Below are 22,293 nucleotides of genomic sequence, written 5' to 3'. Positions count from 1 at the left end.
TTAATAATCAGAATTGTTTTAATCGTGATTTTAAAAATGCCGAATGAATTTTCAATATTTAATTGCAAATACAGCGAAACCAAGAAGAGGAAAATAAATGTTTATTCTAAACTTCTCAGTTTTACAGCATATCTTATAGTGATACGGGCATTTTTAGCAATATAAAAATTTCAAAAGACAATCCTTTTTAATCGTAATTACAGGTAAATTTTAATTGCAAATGTATGTACATGTTGCAATAAACTATGGCTAGGACACTTACAAGAAAATATTTATATTGCATAATCAAATCAGATATTTTCTAATTTTTGAAACGACTTTACACTTTCTAGTGTCATGATTTTATCAGATGAACATGATTATCAATAGTTATACTTAATGAAAGAAATTTGATACGCATTTAATTTGCGGAATATCCTTTAAAGAAATTTAATTTAATCTAAAATACATAAATATTATACAATGAACTGAACGAATAATATGACAGAACTCTTGCATTCACCTTTTAACTTCTTTCTCGGACCTATTACATTCATGTTCATTTAATACAAGTTACAAATATATTTATAGATCATCTGTTTTCTTATGCTGGTTTGATCTAAAATGGTAAAGTTATGTCCAGAGGTCCTGGAAATGGTAGTTTTTTGTATCTTTTAGCTGGAACCCATTGATAGGCCTTTTCAGACTTTGTGTCTCTTTCATATTCCAGGCATTTTAGTTTCAAAAACCTACAAAGAATGCATTAAAATACAAATAATTTACTTTTATTTCATTAAACTGCAACATTACCTGAAAATCAAAAGTTTATGAATTATATACGTCATTTCAGAAACAAGCATTTATATAGTAATGAAAAATATTCTGCTATTAAAATTTCTTGTAATTAGCATGTTTACTTTTATACAGTTTTTATTCATTTAGTAGGAAACCGAAGACTTACTAAACTAAATTCCAAATGAGATTGAAAGGCGTCTTATCGTGCTTTTCAAAAACATATTTAAAAGGTGGCTTAAACAAATCTTTCCATTAAAGCGTAAACTGAACAGCTGCGCAGTTCCTGGTTTCAAAATCAATTTCCTATGCTTTACAATGTTTAAGCTAATATAAAAGTATCAGACTAACATTTAAATATTTAAAGTATGATTTCTTTTTATCTGGTTTGTGAGATGGTTCTGGATTTTTGTGATAAATTCTTAACTCTTTCGAACCATTGCCCTTTTCAGTGAACTTATCTCATAGATAATGAAGAACTCTCTGAAGATTCTGAAGACAATTCTGCTGTATCAAAAACCTCAGGAAATTTCAAAAATTGAAGATTTTTCCAAGTAACCGAACAGAGGAAGAGCTTAAGACTAACGTACATTAGCTTGCATAAGACTTGGAGATGTGAAAATCCGGAAAGACAGCAGAAATGACTTCCATGCAAACTGGGCTTACATTATAGAAAATATAGAGAATAAAGAAAATAATATTACTGACCCGGAGACTCAAAACAAATTGAAGTAAGAAATTTAGACCAACGGTTAAAAAAAATCTGGAAATTCCCAAAGAAAGTGGCAAAACTTCCTGCAGAGATAATCGAAATTCAGTTCTACTACGAAAAATATTTCCGTCTAAGTGATGTGCCGAGAGGAAAGAAAGCAAATGATGAATTAGATGTGTAGAGACATTAGGATATTTTTTTGGAAAGCAGGAGAAGTGAAAAATAAGCAACGCCTTCGCCGGGAATCGAGCCGCGGACCTCTGTAATACGCGCACAGCGTGCAAACCACCTCACCACGAAGGCATGCCAAGAAGGCGGGAGAAATACTTTATAAATGTAATGAAAGAGTCTTTTTCCCCATCATCCAGGTAAACCAAATTTCGAATAAAAATGGAGATTCTACTAAACTACTACGATATATTTACTTGAATTTGTGAAAAATGAAGCCGGAAAGCCATCTATAACGTGAATAACATTCTAGGCACTAATGCAGGGATAGAAGAATTCAAGCCGAAGAAAACGTTGACCAATCCAATGCTGCAAATGGTGCTTAGCCACACGCAGCATCCGCGCTTCAATGGTACCAGATTTGTGAAATGTGCTACCACGTGCTTAATGCCTCTAAAGAAAGGGAAAAAATTCTACTTGTCTTTACTACCGAGGACACTATATACAGAACGTCCAGAATACATCAAGAAATTTCCAAAATTTCGAAAACAGGAAAAACAAACAGAAAAAGTTTACTGGAATGAGAAATGAAAATTTTCCCTTGCTGAACAGGTTACAGCCGAAAACATCGCGGCAAAAACATCGCGGACGAAAACGTCGCGGAGAAAACAACGCAAGGCAAAAACGTCGTGCTACAAAACATCGCGGGAGAAAACATCGCAACGAGAAAACATCGCAGTTCTAAAACATCGTGGTACAAAACATCGTCGTCGAAAATAAAGCGGTTCAAAAACTTCGCAGTTTAAAAACATCGTCGTCGAAAATATCGTGGTAAAAAATAAAGTATCTACAAAGCATCGCATGACGATAACATCGCAGACATGCTTCTTTCAGGCTTTAATAACTGTAAATGGATATTCCCATATTGATTTGTGATCGCAAGATGGAAAGAAGGATACTTTTTACTTTCATACTTTTTATTAACTAATAAATTTTTGCTGAGAAAATAAGAATGAAACTTAAGCATAGAAAATTAATGCAACTTATAGCACTCAATAGAATTTTAAACCGACATAGTTAACTAACAAAGGCCATTAATAAATCATTTTTATAATGTTTTTACTGGTAATTTTTCATGAAAAGTATAATCTATAATTTGCATTTAATTTTTTATGCTTAAGTTTCCTTCTTACGTTTTCAGCAAACATTTATTGGTTAATAAAATATGTGAAAATAAAAATTATCCTTCTTTACATACTGCGCTCACAAATCATGGGAATATCCATTTACAATAATTAAAACCTGAAAAAAGCATGTCTGCGAAGTTATAGTCATGCGATGATTTGTAGGTACTTTATTTTTTACCACGATATTTTCGATGACGATGTTTTTAAACTGCGAAGTTTTTGAACCGCTTTATTTTCGACGACGATGTTTTGTACCACGATGTTTTAGAACTGCGATGTTTTCTCCCACGATGTTTTGTAGCACGACGTTTTCGCCTTGCGTTGTTTTCTCCGCGACGTTTTCGTCCACGATGTTTTTGCCGCGATGTTATCGGCGGACACCGCTGAACAAGAATTCTGAAGAAAAACTTCCAACCAGATACACCCGAAGGAAATATAGTTACATCAGTGGCGTAGCTAGGGTGGGGCAAGGGGGGACATCTGTCCCCGGGCGCGAGCAGCATTCAGAGGGCACCAAATTTGATGCTGTGAAATTTTAATGAAATGTTTTCCGTTCTTGGCACAAAGAAAGGGGCGCAAAATCTTCAGTTAAAAACCCTAGCTACGCCTCTGAGTTAGATGTTCGGAAAACGGTACGTCAAAAGTAACACAAGCTATTAAAACATAGCCAATCATGAATTTTACCATTATTATGAAAGAAATCATCTTCCTGTTAGAAGGGCTAAAAAAATCAAGTTACCGGCGGATATTCTGAACTTATTTTTAAAAGCAGCAGATATACTCATAAATTTGTTAAGAGGAGAGAGAATAAGCGCTGATGACTACATCACTATCTGAACAGCAGCGAAAATGGCACCGGAAAGAATAACCTTCATTACCATTTTTTTTTCCTTTCGTCGGCAAGCATGTACGCTTAAAATCTAATTAATTACCAACGCCATTAAGTAATATCCCGCAATATTGTTTAAAGTTCAATCAGCTAAATGCCAATTGTACATACATTTGAGTTTAAAGCTTGAAATTCAGAAGGAAAATTTCTATTACGCTTCAGTTCAGGATTTTAAATGCGGAAAAAACCTGGTTGGCAAAAGTTTAAAATCAAATTAAGTAATTCAACAGCTGAGTATGAAATATCCACGAAGGTCTACGTCGCTACCCAAAAGCTCTAACTTCAAGGTATTTTTCTTATACACTGTACTCGCTAACCAATTTTCCTACTAGTGGGAGCTGAGCAAAACGAAAATTAACAACGCAGATAAAATTATGAGTTCATTACTATAATTCTCAAAACTTTTATAATTTATTTTCTTTGAATATTTTAGTTTTATCTTTGCGTTTTACTGCATAGTGGTTTTAGTTGAATTTGCACCTTACGGTATATTTAGCTACTTTTTACGCATTAATATTTATTATTTTAACATAACTCTATACTTATTTGCTTTGAATGGTTGTATAAATTTTCAGTTTACTGATACTAGTTTTTTATATTTCCGTATCTTTAACTGGTATATGATTTATAATTTGATATATCTAGGCTGAGAATTTTCTAAATCAACGATCCTTAGGCGGTGGTACGCTTATCACTGATGGTACGGAAGAGAAAAATAGGTGGTACGCTCATAGACTTTAGTAAAATAATTCTTTTTTATTTTCACAAATATTCTTTTATCCGTAGACATAATATAATTTTTCACCAATGATGTTTTTAAAAGGATTGATAGAAATGAATGTTGCATTAAATAGGAAAAAGTAAGTTCCTATAAAAAATAATAATATCTCATTAATTCGTTTAGAGTTGATCTATTTATTAGCACGTCTACATTTTATGTCGCCACCATTTCCGAACAATTTTCAATTCGAATCATTTTGTTATCCCCATTTGCTGTCTCTAACAGCAGGTATTTTATCTTCTTGTTGCTTTGTATTCTTTATCTTCGTGCATGATTTGAGAATATCGTCTTTTATTTTTGAAGAAGTAGTAATATATTGTGCATTTAAATATTTGTGAAAAAATAATAAAACAAATCTAGATTTTTCAAAATGGAAAATTGGCTAGGATTGACTATGCGGAAAAGTGATGATTCACAGGTTAATGGATCCAGAACAAGCTACTAGCACTAAGAATATCGAAAAGAAAAGAAACATTGTTTCTAGAAAATAAGTATAATGAAAGTTATTTATCATTTGGGTTTACTTGAGAATGGAGATGAAATGGACCTTTAAACTCAATGTGTTGTTTGCGTGAACTGCTTTCCAGTCAAAGTAGGAAATCATCGTTTCTTAAAAAGCATCTTGAACAATCAGCATGACAATTTAAAGAATAAATCTGAAAAATATTTTAAGAGGAAATTATCGGAGTTCAAAAATGGAAAACTATGTAATGAAAAGTTTGGTTACTTCAAGTGGAAAAGCTTTGAAAGCTAGTTACTTAATAAGGCTAAGAATTATCAAGACTGGGCAGGATCACACCATTAGAGATAAAAAAACCTTACATTACAAGCAGCTAAAGATATCATTTTAAGATTATTCAATGAAAAAGCGGCTAATGAACTAAATAATATTCCGTTATCAAATGATGCAGTAAGGCGATAGATTCATGAAATCGCAAATTCCATAAAAGAAACACTTATTACAAAATAAAACACAGTGAGTATTTCGCATTGCAATTGAATGAAAGTACTGATATTACGAACTTGGTTCAATTAATAGTTTACATACATTTTGAAGAAGATAAACGAATTGCCCAAGATTATTTCTTTTGTGAATCTCTTCATGACAGAACAACTGCAAATATTTTTTCAAAGTAAACCACCATTTTTTGCCTGAGAATGATATTCTCGGGATTAGGCTAGGTTATTTAATTACGGCAAAGCTTCGAGGGCTATCTGCCTAAGGGGAGGGATGCCTTCTTGGAGGACTTTCTAAGAGAAACTGGCTCGTATACACGTTACACATGTGGAAAACGCCCATGCAGCCAGCCCGTTCGCGGGATTCGAACCTCCTTCTCTGGTTAGGTGTGTTGCTGTGTGCAGTGACGAAGCTCGGGGTTTTAAGAGGCCTTTAGATTCGGGCGTTATTTGTCAAATAAAGAAAGTAGGGCCTGAAACTATAGTATTCAAAACAATATGCGAAGACCTAAAAATCGTTTTGAATCAATCTGTGGAAAATGTTAATTTTATTAAACGCCGAGCTTTAAAAGCAAGAATAATTACAATTTTATGCCATAAGATGGGCAGTAAACACGAAACGCTTTTGCTATGTTCCGTAGGTGGTTATAAAGAGGCAAAGTTTTAAATCCTCATTTTGAACTTGGATCAGAAATTTAAATTTTCCACTGTGATTTAAAACTGAAGAGTTAGTCTAGCCCAATTGCAGTCTCTAGAATTTAGTATTTGCTGCGTGAGCGATTTTGTCATTCTCTTGCTTATTTATAACTCTGAATTTGTGAACTGACAACCACCAACAAAACTAAATTTTTAGGATCGTATCTACAATGTTATTTCGTGCGCTAAATTAAAACAGAATATTTCCTCCTTATAACTGAAGTACTTTTAACTATTTCCTTTTATTTCAAATTTACAAAAAAATTCTTGGTATATAAAGGCGTTTTGTTTTTCAGCTAAACTATTCATTCTAGAGACTTTATAAAACTTTTACATGCGACAATATATGTACCGTGAAAAGCAACCAGTGATAATTTCAGACGAGGTGATCCTCAGTGCAAGGGTTCGACTCAAGACGGAGGATTTTAAAATACTGAATTTATTTATGTTCTATGAGCTATTAGGTGGTCGTGTAGGATAAGTGGTTCCCATTCAAAGTTACAATACGCATACCTTCTTTCTTTTAAATAATTTACAATTTTTGCAGGCATCAAAAGAGGAGAAAAAGAAAAGAAGAGATGTAACAAAATGATTTACACAAACAAGCTGTAAAGACATTAGGATTTTTTGGAAGCAGGCAAGATGAAAAATGAGCAATCGCCTTCGCCTGGAATCGAACCACGGACCTCTGGAATACCGGTCCAGCGTGCAAAACCACTATACCACAAAGGCACGTTAGGAAGGCGGGAAAAATACCTTATATACTCCTCCTTTTTAGGGCGACTGGGGTTTTAGGAAATCAGTCGCCAAATCCTGGGCGATGAGAATCATCATCCAACACCCTTTTAGTTCGGCTGCCACTGTAGAGACATTAGGTAATTTTTGGGATCAGGCAAGATGAAAAATAAACAGTCGCCTCCGACGGGAATCGAACCACATCTCTCTGGAATACCGGCGCAGCGTGTAGAATCACTACACCACGAAGGCACGCTAGGAAGGCGAGAGAAATACCTTATAAGGTAAGATATTTTAAAAATTGTTGCTGAATTATAATTCTGTTGGAACTGTAACGAAATAGCTATCAGGGATAATTGTATACCTTTTCGCGTATTTTGTAATTATTTTTGCTTTCAAACTCTTCATTTCGTTACTATAGACAAAACAAGGTTATTTTTCTTTTTAGTATTAGTAAGTTACATTTTTGTTAGTCTTGAAATCTCGAAAATTTCATTTGATGCTATGGAAAGAAGAGATAAGCATGATTACAGGATATTTAATTGATTTGCAGTTTCCAGTAATACTTACGTCTTGTATTTCTTGCACTTTTTACTGAACGGATAATTATACTCGTAACACTGCCTCTTGAGTATATTGAAGTATTTTAAACCTATTGTATTGGAAATTACGCTATTGACACGCTTCAGGCACTTGTAGAAATCATCATCACACTTGCAGCTTAACCTGAAATAATAACTGTATTAGAAGAAAAGAAGAATCTAAAGACAGACAGAAAGTTACCTGAAAAAAAGAGAAATTTAGATTTTAATAACATTTGTAGAATGTCAAATATTGAACAATGCATATTACAACCTATAAAATTTCTAGGATTCTTCCACTTAATATTAAAATAATGTTTTTAAGTTTCTGAAAGCTTTTCTATTTCACTTCTTTCTAGTTAACTTCAGATTTTTTGTCAAACCTTTAGAATTTCGGAAATTTTGTCACATAGTATCATTGTGTGAAAGATCGCTTAAAGGAAAATTTTATATAAATTTCATAATAAATAAATAGGAATTGAAAATATACATACTTAACAAAATCGAAATTACCTTAGAAGTATTCTCTGTTATTATATAATGAATAAATTCTCAGTATATTTATTTGTTTTCTTCGTACTGTGGAAAAAACGGCAGCACTAGAACCACTAGATTTTCAACCCATATAGTCCTCCAACTCGAATATGTGGCTCTCAAATGTCGAATTTTTAATTTTATTTTTTTATAGTATTTTCTTATTATTACGGCCCCTTTCTGTAAACAGTGCCATGATTATCGATGAATCGAATCGATAACCCAGACTATCATGGAATGCAGGTCTTAATAACCTTATTAATTGTTTGCTTGTAAGAAAAAGAACTCCGAGCAAACCACGTGATTTCGTATTTTCATACAGATGTTAATATCTGAGTTAAAAAATAACACGCCGAATAACGATTATTGGAGGCGTTAAGGTAAGAAGAAGCAACGTAATATTCGTAAATTTACAGGGCTAGACTCGAAGATTTAAATATAGAACAGGCTTCTTCAGCTGCTAGAGGTGCAAATAATGAAAGAGAAGCTTGTGCTTAGGCAATAACAGTGAGAGGAAGGGATTCAAGCTACTGGCGCCATCTAATAGTAAAAACGGAAAACAACTATGAAATAATTACCTTAAAAGCTGAGAAGAAAGTGGGATTGGAATAAGGATCGTGAACTAGAATAGAAAGATTTTTATGAATGTGAAACGCCTCTAGAAAACCTAATTCGCCAACGGAAGATGCTTTTTCAATAATTTCGGCTGCAAAAAATTTATTTTTTGATCAACAAAGTTGGCAACAATGGATTTATGTGTTTCTTTTTTCCTAGCATATGTTTCACGTTCCTTGGCGCGAAAGTTTTATCTGTCTTAGTTTGACCAACGTAAATTATACCACAGTGGTGAAAGATCATGTGTACACAACAGTAGCTGATATCTGGAATGTGGTTTTAAGCATGGAATTGGGAATTTTACTGATAGAAGACAAAATTCCCTGAAAGTTGAGTTTCTGTAAAATGCGAGGAATTTAATCGATGAATAGAAAGCAACGACAAAAGAATTCTTAGAATATTCTAAAATGAGAAAAAGTTTTGACGCGTTCAGATTGATCAATAATTTTAAGTGAGAAGTCTTTGTCAACAGCAACCACTTTTAAGTAGTTTAGTTCTTGATCAAGAGCCGATCTGGATGAGCAAACTTGATGTGCTCGGAAAACGAAGGAATAAAATGAAGCTAACTTATGTTTAAGCGAATGGCATGATTTGAAATGTGGTAGAAGGTAGACAGATGAAGATTTGCTGTATACAGTAGTACTGAAGTTGGATATGTAGCGTGTGACCACTATGTCGAGGAACGGAAAGGAACTGGATGTCTCAAGCTCAAAAGTGAATTGAATAGCAGCATCGATAGAATTCATTTTTGAAAGAACTTTATTTAAAACATCTTTACTACCATCAAGCAGACGAAAGCTATCTTCAACATAGCGGAACCATACAGAGAAGTTTAAAGTTTCAAATAATTTGGCTTCATAATTATGCATTAATTATGCATTTAGATATTAGCAAGGATAAGTCTAAGAGGGCATCCGTTAGCTAACTCTTCAGTCTGGTTTTAATAACTATTTTGAAAACCAAAATATGTATAATTTATAAATAAATTAAATGACATACACTTTGTAAAAATTATAAATAAATAACCTTCACACATTATACATAAATAAAATTTATTGGTAAATTAAAAATTATTTCTCTGGGAAATTTCTTTATGATTTCTTTTGATGTAAAAATTATTCACCAGTGTCCAGTGGACGATACGCTTAAATGTCTAAAAATCAGACTTCAGGAATTTCATTTCTCACGTATCGAAATTGACAAGTTAATTTCCCTTACTCAGTTTTGTCTGAAACAAACAAAATTTTTTCAGAAACAACGGCTCATATACAAGATTTTGAAAGCAGTTGCGGAATATGCTAGCTACAAAATGTATATGAGGTAAACTGAACTTGTCGATCATTCTGACACCAACTTGGAGTTCACAAAAAGGGGCAATTATTAATAAAAACGTACCTTTGATTTTTTTTATTCGTTATATATCTTGTTATATATCTTGTGTTAACATCGCTTTAAGCTCCTTTCCTAATTTTTTTCGTGGTTTTTTGAGAACATTTTACCACGTTTCGTTGCCAAAGTAGAAAGAAAAAAATATTATATATAATGATTGCGACAGAACGATCACTATTTTTCAACAAAACAACAGCAAAATAAAAGGAAGCGATTGATATTTCAACTATTAGCAGTACTAGAAACATCTACTAAAAATAACAATATCATAAGCAAAAAATATACAAATAATAATTGGGAAGGTCTGAAAGAAAGAAATAAACTGATCCTTATTTCAGAATCCGCGTTTCATTGTTCCGTATTTTAAGATATTTTCGTGCACTGGAAATTAGAATGCTATAAAACATTTTCCTTCATTACAGACCTTTTCTAAGCATCATTAAAAGTAGTTAGCTTATGAAAGAAATTGTACTACGAGTTGTTGTTTAATTTTTTGTAGCATCTAAAACCTAACAACATTGCAATGAAAGATTGACTAAATGAATGGAATAAAAGAAGCATTATTTTTCTATTATATTTAAAACTGTTAAATTTCTTACGAAATTATACTAGTTGGACACTTCAAAATATTCTCTGTGTCTAGTAAAATTGTGACATACTTTTCTTTCTTGCAATAACTACACTAGTGTACAAAAGCAAAAAATTTATTTTTCAACATACAACCATGAAAGCATTTAAAAAGGCTTTTACGATCAGTACAAAGAAAAGCCGACTCATCAGAATGAAGATGTGTGTGCGAATAGATATCAGCAATATAACTTCAGAAGGTACGTCAGGGCACGCAAAACGCGAGGAGTCGGCGAGTGCAGTGTAAGGCAAATTAAAAAGAAGGAAGGCGCATTTCCAGATATTCTTCTGCAAGTGAATATGAGGTCATATGTGCAGTATGGCTACAAGAAAACATCAGGACGCCTTTTACAAGTGGTAGAATGATTGGCAAGAAGGGGTGTAGTGCAAAGCCTGCTGTCCAATTTGGAACTGATGAAAGTGCTGTTTCACGAATTTGGAAAGCATTCCAAAGGATTGGTACATTTGTACAAAGGTCGGCAAAGGACACCGACTGACTGATAACCTATACATTCTCCTGCAGGCAAAAGGAGATCGAAGCCAGACAGCCGACAACATTGATCAGTAGAAAAGCACGGCAACCGGATGACAGATGTCCCGCTTTATTGTGGACAGGAGATTTCATAAATGTTGGCATACTTAATCGCTCGTCTGTACCGAAAGAAAAAAAAAGCTGCCTCTTTTTTCTCTTTAAGCTTAATAAAGGGTTTATTAAAATTAATAAAGGGTTTATTAAGCTTAAAGAGAAAGATTAGGGATAATCAAATGTGTTTTTCTTACGCTGTAAAAGGTGATTTATTAGTTAAACCGTTCCTTGTCTCTCCTGGTGCCAATGTGTCATTGCAGAGATCATGAGCCCTACAACATCTGTCAGTGTCTTGATGGATGCCTAGATCATTGTAATCCTTTGCTATATCTCCCGCTCCACACCACTTCGTACCTAAAACAAACATAAATTCGAACACTTCAAAGCAGTATAAGCAGTAAAAATATTGAAATGACAAGCAAACAATACATTTCTAGAAATAATTTATAAACAAATGTTTAGTGAAATACCAATCTTTTTCAAAATGAAATTTAAATATCCAATACAATTGATTGCTAGATGTAACATAAGTTCATTTATATGTAAGAAGATATTATGTTTTCACAGCAAGAGGCTGATGTAAGCACATCAAGTTGAAAAAAACAAATGCAGTGATAAAATTTCAATTTTAAATGTTTGAAACAGTAGTTGTTTCAGTAAAGACACCGAATGAATGTATTAGATGTGCAACGTAAAATAAATTATCTATAACATTCTTTAATTTTTAGCCCAAAGGGGCCATTTGTCCAGAAGGACTATAAATTTCGTTCTGGCATTTTTTGATGATTCACGATAAATGTCAGTTCCCTTTTCAGCTTGTTGCCACCAAATATTAGAGCATTGCATTATATTTAAAGAAATTAAATAATAAAGAATCTGCACAAATGCACGTATGTTTGTCGCATTGTGATAAAACAACGGTACCTAGAGGCATCAAATTTGAATAGCGTACGTTTCAATCTGAATATAGGCATCTGGAAGTCCAAATTTGAAACTTATAATTTGTTTTATTGCCTATTTCATATTTTGTAAAACTTTAACGAATTTTTGATTAACAAACTCAACGATTTAAAAGTGAACAATGACAACACTGTACGAAAAAAAAAAATTATCTCCAGTGCGCGAGACTATGTATCGGAACTTCTAAACATATGCTCATTTAAGAATTATTTCGCAATATAGCTGTTATTTTGCGATATTGCTGAATTTTATGCGAAGAATATGATATTTAATAAATAAAAGTAACCCAGAAAACGTTAAAAAAAGCCCTTTTGGGCGTAAAGTAAAATCTAAATGCTTTCAGAATTTATTTATTATTTTGTTTTTATTTTGCTCTTTCACCCTTAAAATACTTATTTACATTCTAAATTTTCATTTTTCATAATCTGCTGCTCTTTAGGAACACAGTCTTTTAAGTTTTATTGTTTACTTTACAATATTATTCTTGTGAATATGATGCTACAAATTACTACTTCTCAGTAAAAGTTTCCTAATTATCTTTTATATGAATAATGTAATAGTATAAAATATTCATAGATAAAGAATAACACCTGTGTAGTCTGTCATTACCCTTTTTACTCAATCTTCATTAAACGTAACTTCCGTTCAATAGGTTACTTAAATATGTGGGAAAAAGGAAGGTAATTTTACTGAAACATCATAAATGAAGATTTCATTTTTTAAAACTCGTAACGGACTCTGAAAGTTCATTCACACTTGTATCTTGACTTTTAAGCTCTAATTCTGATCAATACCAATGCCAAAGATAAGTCAAATACCAATGCAAAAGATAAGCCGTACTTGATTTGGATTTTAGAAAATAATTAAGAAACGTTGCTCGTTTGAGGTTTATCCAATAATGAAGGAAAATATTTTTTTTTCCGAATTCCATATTCTTTTTAACATTTAACTTTTACTGAATCTTTTCAAATTATTTTATAGAATAAGATCTGACATTTTAAATGAAGGCCTTTCAAATTAACTGCTTGAAATTAATAAACATAAAAGGTGACTTTGATTTGAAAGCATGTAGAGTCATTAGGTTAATTGGAAGCAGAAAAGATGAAAAATATGCAACCGCCTTCGCCGGGAATCGAACCACGGACCTCTGGAATACCGGCCCAGCTTGCTACCGTTACACCACGAAGGCGCGCTATGGAAGTGGGAGAAATACCTTATATACTGCCCTTTTTAAAGGGCGACTAGGGTTTTAGGGGACCTAGTCGCCAAATCCTGGGTGCGGAGAATCATCATCCACAACCCTTTTAGTTCGGGCGCCACTTGTAAAGTCATTAGAATTCTTTTGGAAGCAGAAAAGATGAAAAATACGCAACCGCCTTCGCCGGGAATCGAACCACGGACCTCTTAAATACCGTCCCAGCGTGCTACCGTTACACCACAAAGGCACGCTAGGGAAGTGAGAGAAATACCTTCTAAGCATTTATCAATTTTGTGATTTTTGTTAATTAAACCTTTACTTTTTTTAATAGAAAAAATTGTGAAGCATAGTTAAATATGTTATCTACAATGGTTTTCCTGAAACTGTTAAAAATTTTACATTTTGTTTTCAAATGGAAATCTAACTAAACCTGAGCTGTATCTAAATTATCTGCTTGTCTCCTCAATATGCAAGAAAAGGGAAGTACTTTGCTGAGAATTTGATATCAGCTGTTAATTTTGAAATACCAGGTTTGATGATATCTTTCAAAATATTTTTCTGTACAAAAACTTAATAGATTGAATATATCCTTTTAAAATTTTTGTATATGTAATCTCAGACATAACTTTACATAGAATACAAACAAGCGTTTTAAACTTTTTCTGAATTGTTGTTTCGTATTTTCGTTATGTGCTTGGAGAACAAGAATGAGAAGAAGAACAGCAATGACTAAAAACAAAATGCAGGCATGGATGGATTTAGATATTTCTTTCGCATTAGTTTCTCTCAAGATTATTACGAAATAGTCGAACATGTACTGAGAAAGGAGAATGATAAAGAAGAGGAAGAAAGGTGATTTTCAAATTGATATGCAGAGCAAAAATATTAAGGTGAAGGAAGCTGAGGAAAGGCTGCAGACTTGTATAAGATTTGGATGCACTGTTCCTCTGTGTCATACACACTGTATTACAGCAGTGTATGTTAGGTAACTTCATTGCAAGCACAAGGATTTTTTTAAATTTCTGCAATACTCTTGTAACTAGGCAGACGTTTGAAGTTATATGTCACTAAGAAATTCTTAAGTTTGCTGTGATAATATTTTATATAAAGAAATTTTAAAATGTTGTTTAATTTTATTTTTGTGAAACATAAAATCAAATGTATAATTTCGAATCTTAAATATAATCCATATGATTTTCGGTATTATTTATTGAACTATGGGCGATAATTTGAAAAACACGACTAACGTTTTTCAAAACGTTTGGCATCACAAAATATGAGTAGATAGTACATGAAATACATATTCAGTTATTCGTAAAAAAACTCGTAACCGGTTTCAGAGTGGCCGCGTCATTGCTGTTTAAGAGAAATTCTGTTTACTTTTGCTACTTCGTAAAACTATACATGTAGAATCAATTAAATACGTATCGGAGCAGAAATAGGAAAAATCAGTCCCGCCCTCGTCTAGATTCGAACTCCGTATCGCAAGACTGCTAGCCGGACGTGCTTCCATTTACACCCCAAAAGCACTCGGCAGGTAGAAGAAAATGCCTTACAAACAAACAAAACATACCTATGCTACTTCTATTCTCACAAAACAAAATTATTAATTTTGACTAGTTGTTAGTCGATATGACTTTTAACAGTTGATGTGTAGAGACATTAAGTTATTTGGAAGCAGAAGACATCAAAAATGAGCAATGCCCTCGCCGGGACTCAAAACACGGACCTCTCGAATACGCTTCGAGCGTGCTGACCAAACACCATGAAGGCATGCTAAGAAGGTGGGAGAAATACCTGACATACACTCCTTTATCCTGGTGGTGAAGAATCATCATTCACAACCTTTTAGTTCGAGTGCCACTGTAAAGACATTAGATTATTTCGAAGCAGAAGACATAAATGAGCAATGCCCTCGCCGCTACACTACGAAGGCGGGAGAAATACCTTATAGATGAACGCAATTTTTTTAAGTTGGACATCGAAGTTAAGTGACTTATAAATAAGTGTAATTTACCTTTAACATAATGTTTAGAGTTCACATAATTCTACTAATTATCTGTGAAAAAGGACCATTATGATTATGATTTTGAAATATGTCTTTATACTTGTGTTCTGAAGTACGATTTCTGTTTATAAAGTAATACTTCCGTAAGGAGAGGGGTTTCAGAATGAAACCAATACTTTTGACTTCGAAGGATTACATATATGAAAACAACGAAACCATTCTTACAGACAGTACGCTCTGCAACTAGATGAAGCTTTCTGTGCTTCAAAGTTATTTGATGGCAGCAAATGAGAACTAAAATATTATTTACTTACTATTAATGGCAAATTTTTTACTACTGATGCCATCATAAAGTACTGAATAATATCAAAAGTACAGCTACTTTGGCATTCAGACTAATACCCTTCTTTTGTTACGGATAAGGGAAACAAGAAAACCTTCCCCCCACATATTTCCGGTTAGTGAAACTACGTATTTTATTTAGGTAATTTCTAAAATTTATACCAAAATTAATTAAATTCCTACAATAGATAAAGGGAAGTCTGCTTAATTCCAACCAGTCACAGTTTCATGTAATTATGATCTTTGGGTGTCGACATTTGAGAATGTAACCGTCTCCGATATATAGAAACAATATTTATTTATGTTCTTCGAAATGGCTATTCTAATGACCATTTCCGAGAATGCCTTAAATAATGGCCACTTTCAGATGCTATTATTTAAGGCAAATACTCGCCACGAAATATTTAGGTGTATTTATTAATAATGTGTTTCTTTAAATTGTCCTGTAAAATAATATTTGAAGAAATTAAGTACTTTTAATATAACAAGGACTAGTGATTAAAAGCTGCATACCTGGAAAGATGAGAGGTAGTGTTGCCTGTTCGTCTGCTTTAAATTGTGTTTCCTGAGAACTTTTTAATTTGGTAGGTGAAATATTAGATTTGATTTCGCAATCATCATCACCATATATGGCTCGTTTATCGTCTTGATCTAGAGATTCATGGGCATTGATGCTTCTTTCACTGGATTTCTCATTTTGTTTGGATATTTTTAAAATATTAAAATCTCTGCAATCTTCTATAAGGCTTTTCATTTGCTCTGAGCTTAATTTTCTAATCGCCTGGTTTCTAGACTTCTTTAGAATTTCTTGGATATGTTCTCTGAGTAAAAACATGAACTGTTACATACATGTATGAAATTTCACAAGAATTACAATTTTCGGATCTCACATTTCATACCAGAGTTGTATTTAATTACAATTGTTAAAATGGAATGATCAAAGCATGACTATTGTTTATCTAATAATCATAAGAACCAAACGTTTCATCAACAAGAACTACATAAGGCAGTAAGCTCTTGATTAATACAATTGGTCCCCAATCGTGTTAAAACAGCTATACATAGTATATATTTATTTACTTTCTGGAACTATTTCTTAACTAATTTCATATTATTATACAATAAAATTGTATGCAGATAGTTTTATAGGAAATACAATGAAGGTCTTAAAATCATTCGTTTTCCACTAATGCTTTGACAAGGTACTATGTGCCTTTAACTTAAAAATCTACTTTAAGTGTTTACTACTACTACATGTGCTTTAATATAAAACTCTGTCGCAAATCCTGCTTTTGCGTCTTTTGAATACATTTTTATTACTTTTGCATTAATATTTAGTTTATTATAATTTACTTTTATTCCCCTCTGAATTTTACTTCTATGAAGCGTCTCATTTGTTACACTCTAACCATGGTTTTGTTGCTTCACTTAGCTGTAGAATGAAGAAGCAAGTGATTCTCCATTTATCATCCAAGCGCATAATTGTTTTAAATTATAAAGCTTAATGAAAAATGATAGTTAAATTTAACTTGTTTACAGAACACGAAACTCATGACGAATGTTTTCAGAACATAAAGTAAAATGAGGACAAATTGTAAGAACTACAAAATTTCTGGAGTGTTAAGGGAAAGAATAAATGCAATGAAATTCTAACCTTTGTTTACGTTTTGTTTAAATTTCTCTGAACGAAAGAACCTGTAACTCTAAATACATGTATGTAAAACTGTTCTCGTCAAGTGTTATGATTTTCTTAATAAATAAAATTTACAGTTTTGACTTGTCTTGTTTGAAAAATTCACAAAGTTGTAAGAAAATTGTAAAAAATTGACAAACAACCGGTATATATTATATACCGGTGCCCTTCAAAGGGTTAAATGTTATACATCTTCTGAATACTGAATAGTAAAATTAAAGTAAGAAAACGTGGGTATTTTTACTGATTTTTTTTGTTATTTTATGTTTCTTTAATATTTACTATCGATTGTTACATGTTACATCTTTAATGTTACATCTTTAATATTTACTATTGATTGTATAATAATAAATTTGAGTCAAAGTTGTTTCCAAACCAAAGCTAAACGAACATTATCTTAATATCAATTATATAGTTACTTTTAAGTAATTGTGAAGAAATGTTTAGTTTCAAAAACTAAATGCACAAATATTTTCATGATAAACTATATTTGCATAAATTAGTTCTAAACAAAGACTGGCTTATTTTAACTTTAAAATATTTTATATTCCAAACATTCAATGAAACTAAAAAAAGAAATAAAAATGTTTTCCTCTGAAGGCAGAATATTTTTGGCCGATTCACATATTTACTGTAAATTCTCTGGACCTGTTTTAAGAACCTAATTAGCTTAATAAAGCTTCTCTATCTTGTTTACCAAACTAACTAAAATTCACTTCTACGTTATAGATGATGTTTTATCCACTCGTATGCAGTACCATTTCTAGAAAACTTCAAGCATGTATTAAATGAAATATTGAATAAAGGAACTCAAAAGAAGACGCAATTTTCCTTAATAGAGAATGTTTCCCTCGTATAAAATAGTTTGTGAAACATTTTCGCATTAATATCTTTCTAACTTTGCTGATAGATTATTTGCAAATTAATAAATGTTAAATAGAATATCAGACGATAAGATGATATTATTTTGCTTCCCTGAGGCTTAATTAGTGCAATAATTTAGTTTAAACGATTTAGTTAAATGATGTTAAATGATTAATTAGTTAAATAGAATATCAGACGATAAGATGATATTATTTCAAATACTGATAGCATTTTCCTCAAAATATCCGTTATTTAGAACTTGAATGTCACAAAAATAGCACATTAATTTTATTTCTCTGCGAAACGTGAAAACAGTGACATTTTAAATCTCATATGCATTGTTTTCTTACTAAACTTCTCGGCACTTTGATTGCGAATTTCAATTAAAGACTTACTTTTCAGTAAATATTTCACAATTTGATAGTTCTGGCTCATCTTCTTCAGACCATGCGACCGCTAACAAAGTGTCTTCATCTTCTGCAGACGGCCTTTGAAGGAAGAATGTTTTATCCAAAACAGCATGTTGACAAGAAAATAACGTTGTTAGGAAGCAGACTAGCAATTGTCCAGCAAGAAGTCGCATAATGATTTTCAATGATTAATGACAGATAGTCAGCAGCACTGGAAGTTAAATTTCATTTAAAAAATATACATGAGAGTATGATTAAAAATCGAATTTAATGTACACAAGTATTGTAAAATTTTGTATTTTAACCCTTCAATGCATTACTTTTTATACTTTTACCTAACATTTTTATTCTTCATTGCCGTGGCTTAAATAAGTACGGAAAAATATTTGAAAAATTATTTAAAATTTTTTATTGGTTATTTTTGAATTTTTAGGTTTGATGAATAGATCCATCGTCATGCATTTCGCACTAGAATGTAAACCACATGAAAAAAATTATTTAGAATAATATAACTAATAAATATTGGCATAAAATACTTAATTATTTATTGTTTTCAGAAGATACTGACTTTAATTAAAATTTTATTGAAACTTTATTCTTATTAATTATCCTATGTTCAGACTTCATAAAATTTAACCTTGTGATGAAATTTAAATAGAAATTACATATCAAATGTTTGTACATGTACATTTATTGTGCAATTTACGTTGTATGGAAAATTTTGAAACAATTTCTATTTTTCTTTGGACATAACGCTACAGCACATTTTTCACCTCCAATCCATCACATTTTTGGAATTTGCAGTTTGGCATTTTACAACGAGTGCGATTTTGTTTCATATGGAAACATGTTTGGAGGAATGTTTGATACAGGGCCACTATGTCGTTTCACATTGTAATTATTTTGTAAAAGACAGCTCGATCTTCCACGCTTAGGAACTCTTTCACCCATTTTGCACAGTCCAACAGATAGCTCAACCCGAAAGGCGGCCAGGTTTAGCAAATCCTTGGGATTGGCTCCATTCTGTAGAGATGGATCACTACCATCATCTCTTTCTAGAAGTTCAAAATCATATTTACTGCCATATGGCACGTTGTCCCATATTTCTCTTATTTCTTCATCATTCAAATATTTTTTCCTCGCTCATCTACCAAGCTCACTCATATTAAAAAAAATTAGCTTAATTTCAAAATGAAACTCTATTATACAAGCTATTAGCAAGATTAAACTAGAAAATTCAAGTTTAAATTTAACTATCATTTAAGCAGATTAACTGGTTGTTTTTATTTTTACTCTATATTTTGAGATAACTGTTAACTACACCCATTTTTTCCAAGCCTTCCTGTAAGAAATTTGACTCCCGTAAAACTGACCTGGATAGTAAATTTCAAAATTTGCAAGTTTCTATATCATTTTCAACTTGCCATGAGGGATCAGCTAATTAAGTTAGAGTAAGTTGATGAAATAAGTTTAAATGAAGTGCAGCAAAATATGTGTATAATTTAATGGGTCGTACAAAGACGTCACTCAGTGTCTACATCAGATTTTTATCCACAACTGTTGCTGCCTTTGGAATTTGGAGGTGAAACATTCAATAATAATACATAAATACTTCAGCATTACACTTTTTTCACTATATTTAATACCTTGGTAGTCTGAATAAAACCTTTACTTACACCTTTCTGTTTTCAGGTCAGTAGTGCGCGCCATCATAATCCTTGAGAAGTCTGAAAATTTTAATTATTGAAGTATAATTATTAACACAGAGCCAGTTTGCTTTTCGATAATCAAACACTTAGTAGTGACATTTTTTAAAGACATCCCATATACCTTGTTACCTTGTTAGCTTTATTTCAGGCAAATGTTCCGTCAAAGTTAATTTTTCAATATCTATTATTTTTTTTAGTTGAGTTTATGATAGGAAAAGTAAAATTCCTAGAGATATTTGGAGCAGTTGCCACATTTCATAACATCTTCAGAAACTGTTTTGGGAGATCCAGTTTTATGTTAATTGGAGGCAAAACAATTTCTGTGTGGCCAGAATCTGTTGTTTACAATTTTCATGAAAATAGACTGAATGATCAGAGCGTGCAATTGTATTCCTATTATACAAGATAACTACTAAAATTATTTTTAAAAGAATTAGTAAAATTAAACTTGTTTAAAATCTATCAATTTGCAATAAGATGACTATAATGTTTGTCTGATGAAAAGGTTGGGGAGAGGAGAAGAAAAAAGATAAAAATCACATGAAAGATTTTATTATCTTCAAACGCGTATAAAAGCGATCTTATACGATTTGGAAAAACGGTTTGGTTCGGATAATTCGTATAAAAGTTACGCATTTTTTTAAATATAATTGGTTTGTTTATTATAAATAAATATATCTGGATTTTGTTTTACCAATGAATTTTCTCGACGCGTCATGTTGTTGCTCCTTACGCCGTTGAGTTAAGAATAAATTCTTACAGAACTGTTTAAGCACCCTATTTTAAAATATTTTATAATTAATTAAATAGCATGTTTTAATAACAATGAGCAAATATTAACATACCTCGTGCGTGATTGAAAATCAAATTTCTCAAATATATGTTCGTGATTAAAAATTTTAAAGAGATTTTAATTTCTCTATCCACAGTAACTTCAATTATAGTGGATATTATTTCTATATCAAAGATAATTATTACAAGAAACATAAAGACTCCTCCTAAATGGGACTCTGTTTGCTGTATTTTGTGGCTTTACAAAACTATACGTTCTTATTCTCATAATCTAAAGAGAGACTACAGTTTTATTTGAAAATACTGATGGAAAACTATGACAAGTCAAGAACAAAATATAGAAGTTTTAAAGGAGGTACTAAGCATAATTTATGAAACATGGAAAATGAATTGAATTTCATTGGGAACAAACATAACAGCATATTCCATATCTTTTAGTTAGCAGCTAGCAAAAATGCTTCCTTTCCAAGAATTGTGATAACAGTTGCTAAATTAAATTTATTGACACAAATGTAATTCCAAATGAGATGAAGTAACTGAATCATGGTAATATGCTTTAATTGTTTCATAATTTTTGACTAAATGATGAAGTTAACATCTTTTCATACATTAATTTAAAATTTGTAGTTTTGACTTTTAATAATGAAACAAAATATTACATTATATTAGAAGTCAAAATCCAATTGCATTTATACATAATTTTATAAATTTCGCTGAAATCTTATGATAACAGAAATAGCTTAAAAAACTCACCTGGTTGGTTTAATGTAGAATTTTCTTTAGTCTAACACTCACAGTTTGAAATAAGCATATTTATCTCTAGAACAAATATTTACAAACTCATATTTATCAGTAGCCTTTAATTTTTATCTCATCAGCTTTATAAAATTCAAGAACATCTGTTTTTACTCATATTATCTATGACGAATAAAAACAATTTTGTGTAAAATTTTTTTCTTTTTCCAATTTTTCCAATTTTGTATAAAGTTTATGGCATTTCTAAATTAAAGAAGCTATAGTTTTGTCTTAGAGAATTCTTTCGTGCAATTAATTTTTAATTTAGCTTGATTGTTTCTACAACAACTGGCA

The 22,293-nt window shown here is 31.8% G+C and overlaps 1 protein-coding gene across 1 annotated transcript; it reads right to left on the bottom strand.

The window, feature by feature from the left end:
• Positions 1-84: 84 nt before the first annotated feature.
• On the bottom strand, positions 85-22,041 carry LOC118195047 (uncharacterized). The gene is made up of 6 exons (XM_035366279.2): positions 21,958-22,041; positions 18,689-18,914; positions 16,250-16,557; positions 11,423-11,582; positions 7,467-7,622; positions 85-728 (listed from the first exon to the last, which is right to left on the bottom strand). The coding sequence occupies exons 2-6, from the start codon at positions 18,874-18,876 to the stop codon at positions 599-601; spliced, it is 942 nt and encodes a 313-aa protein (XP_035222170.2). The 5' UTR covers positions 18,877-18,914; positions 21,958-22,041; the 3' UTR covers positions 85-598.
• Between the last annotated feature and the right edge of the window lie 252 nt (positions 22,042-22,293).

This window comes from Stegodyphus dumicola, chromosome 1, assembly GCF_044657685.1.
Source record: "Stegodyphus dumicola isolate Sdum_Otavi_A_Nest chromosome 1, ASM4465768v1".
NCBI classification, from domain to species: domain Eukaryota; kingdom Metazoa; phylum Arthropoda; class Arachnida; order Araneae; family Eresidae; genus Stegodyphus; species Stegodyphus dumicola.
This window is presented reverse-complemented; position numbering and strand designations above follow the sequence as displayed.

What these genes read in the sequence shown, in the direction of transcription:
- LOC118195047 (XM_035366279.2), bottom strand. Translation starts at nt 18,876, where the DNA reads ATGCGACTTCTTGCTGGACAATTGCTAGTCTGCTTCCTAACAACGTTA. An exon ending in TGTGAAATATTTACTGAAAA is followed by an intron (nt 16,558 to 18,688) that starts GTAAGTCTTTAA and finishes GTTTTTACTCAG; the next exon opens with AGAACATATCCAAGAAATTC. An exon ending in AAGTGCAAGAAATACAAGAC is followed by an intron (nt 729 to 7,466) that starts GTAAGTATTACT and finishes CATTCTTTGTAG; the next exon opens with GTTTTTGAAACTAAAATGCC.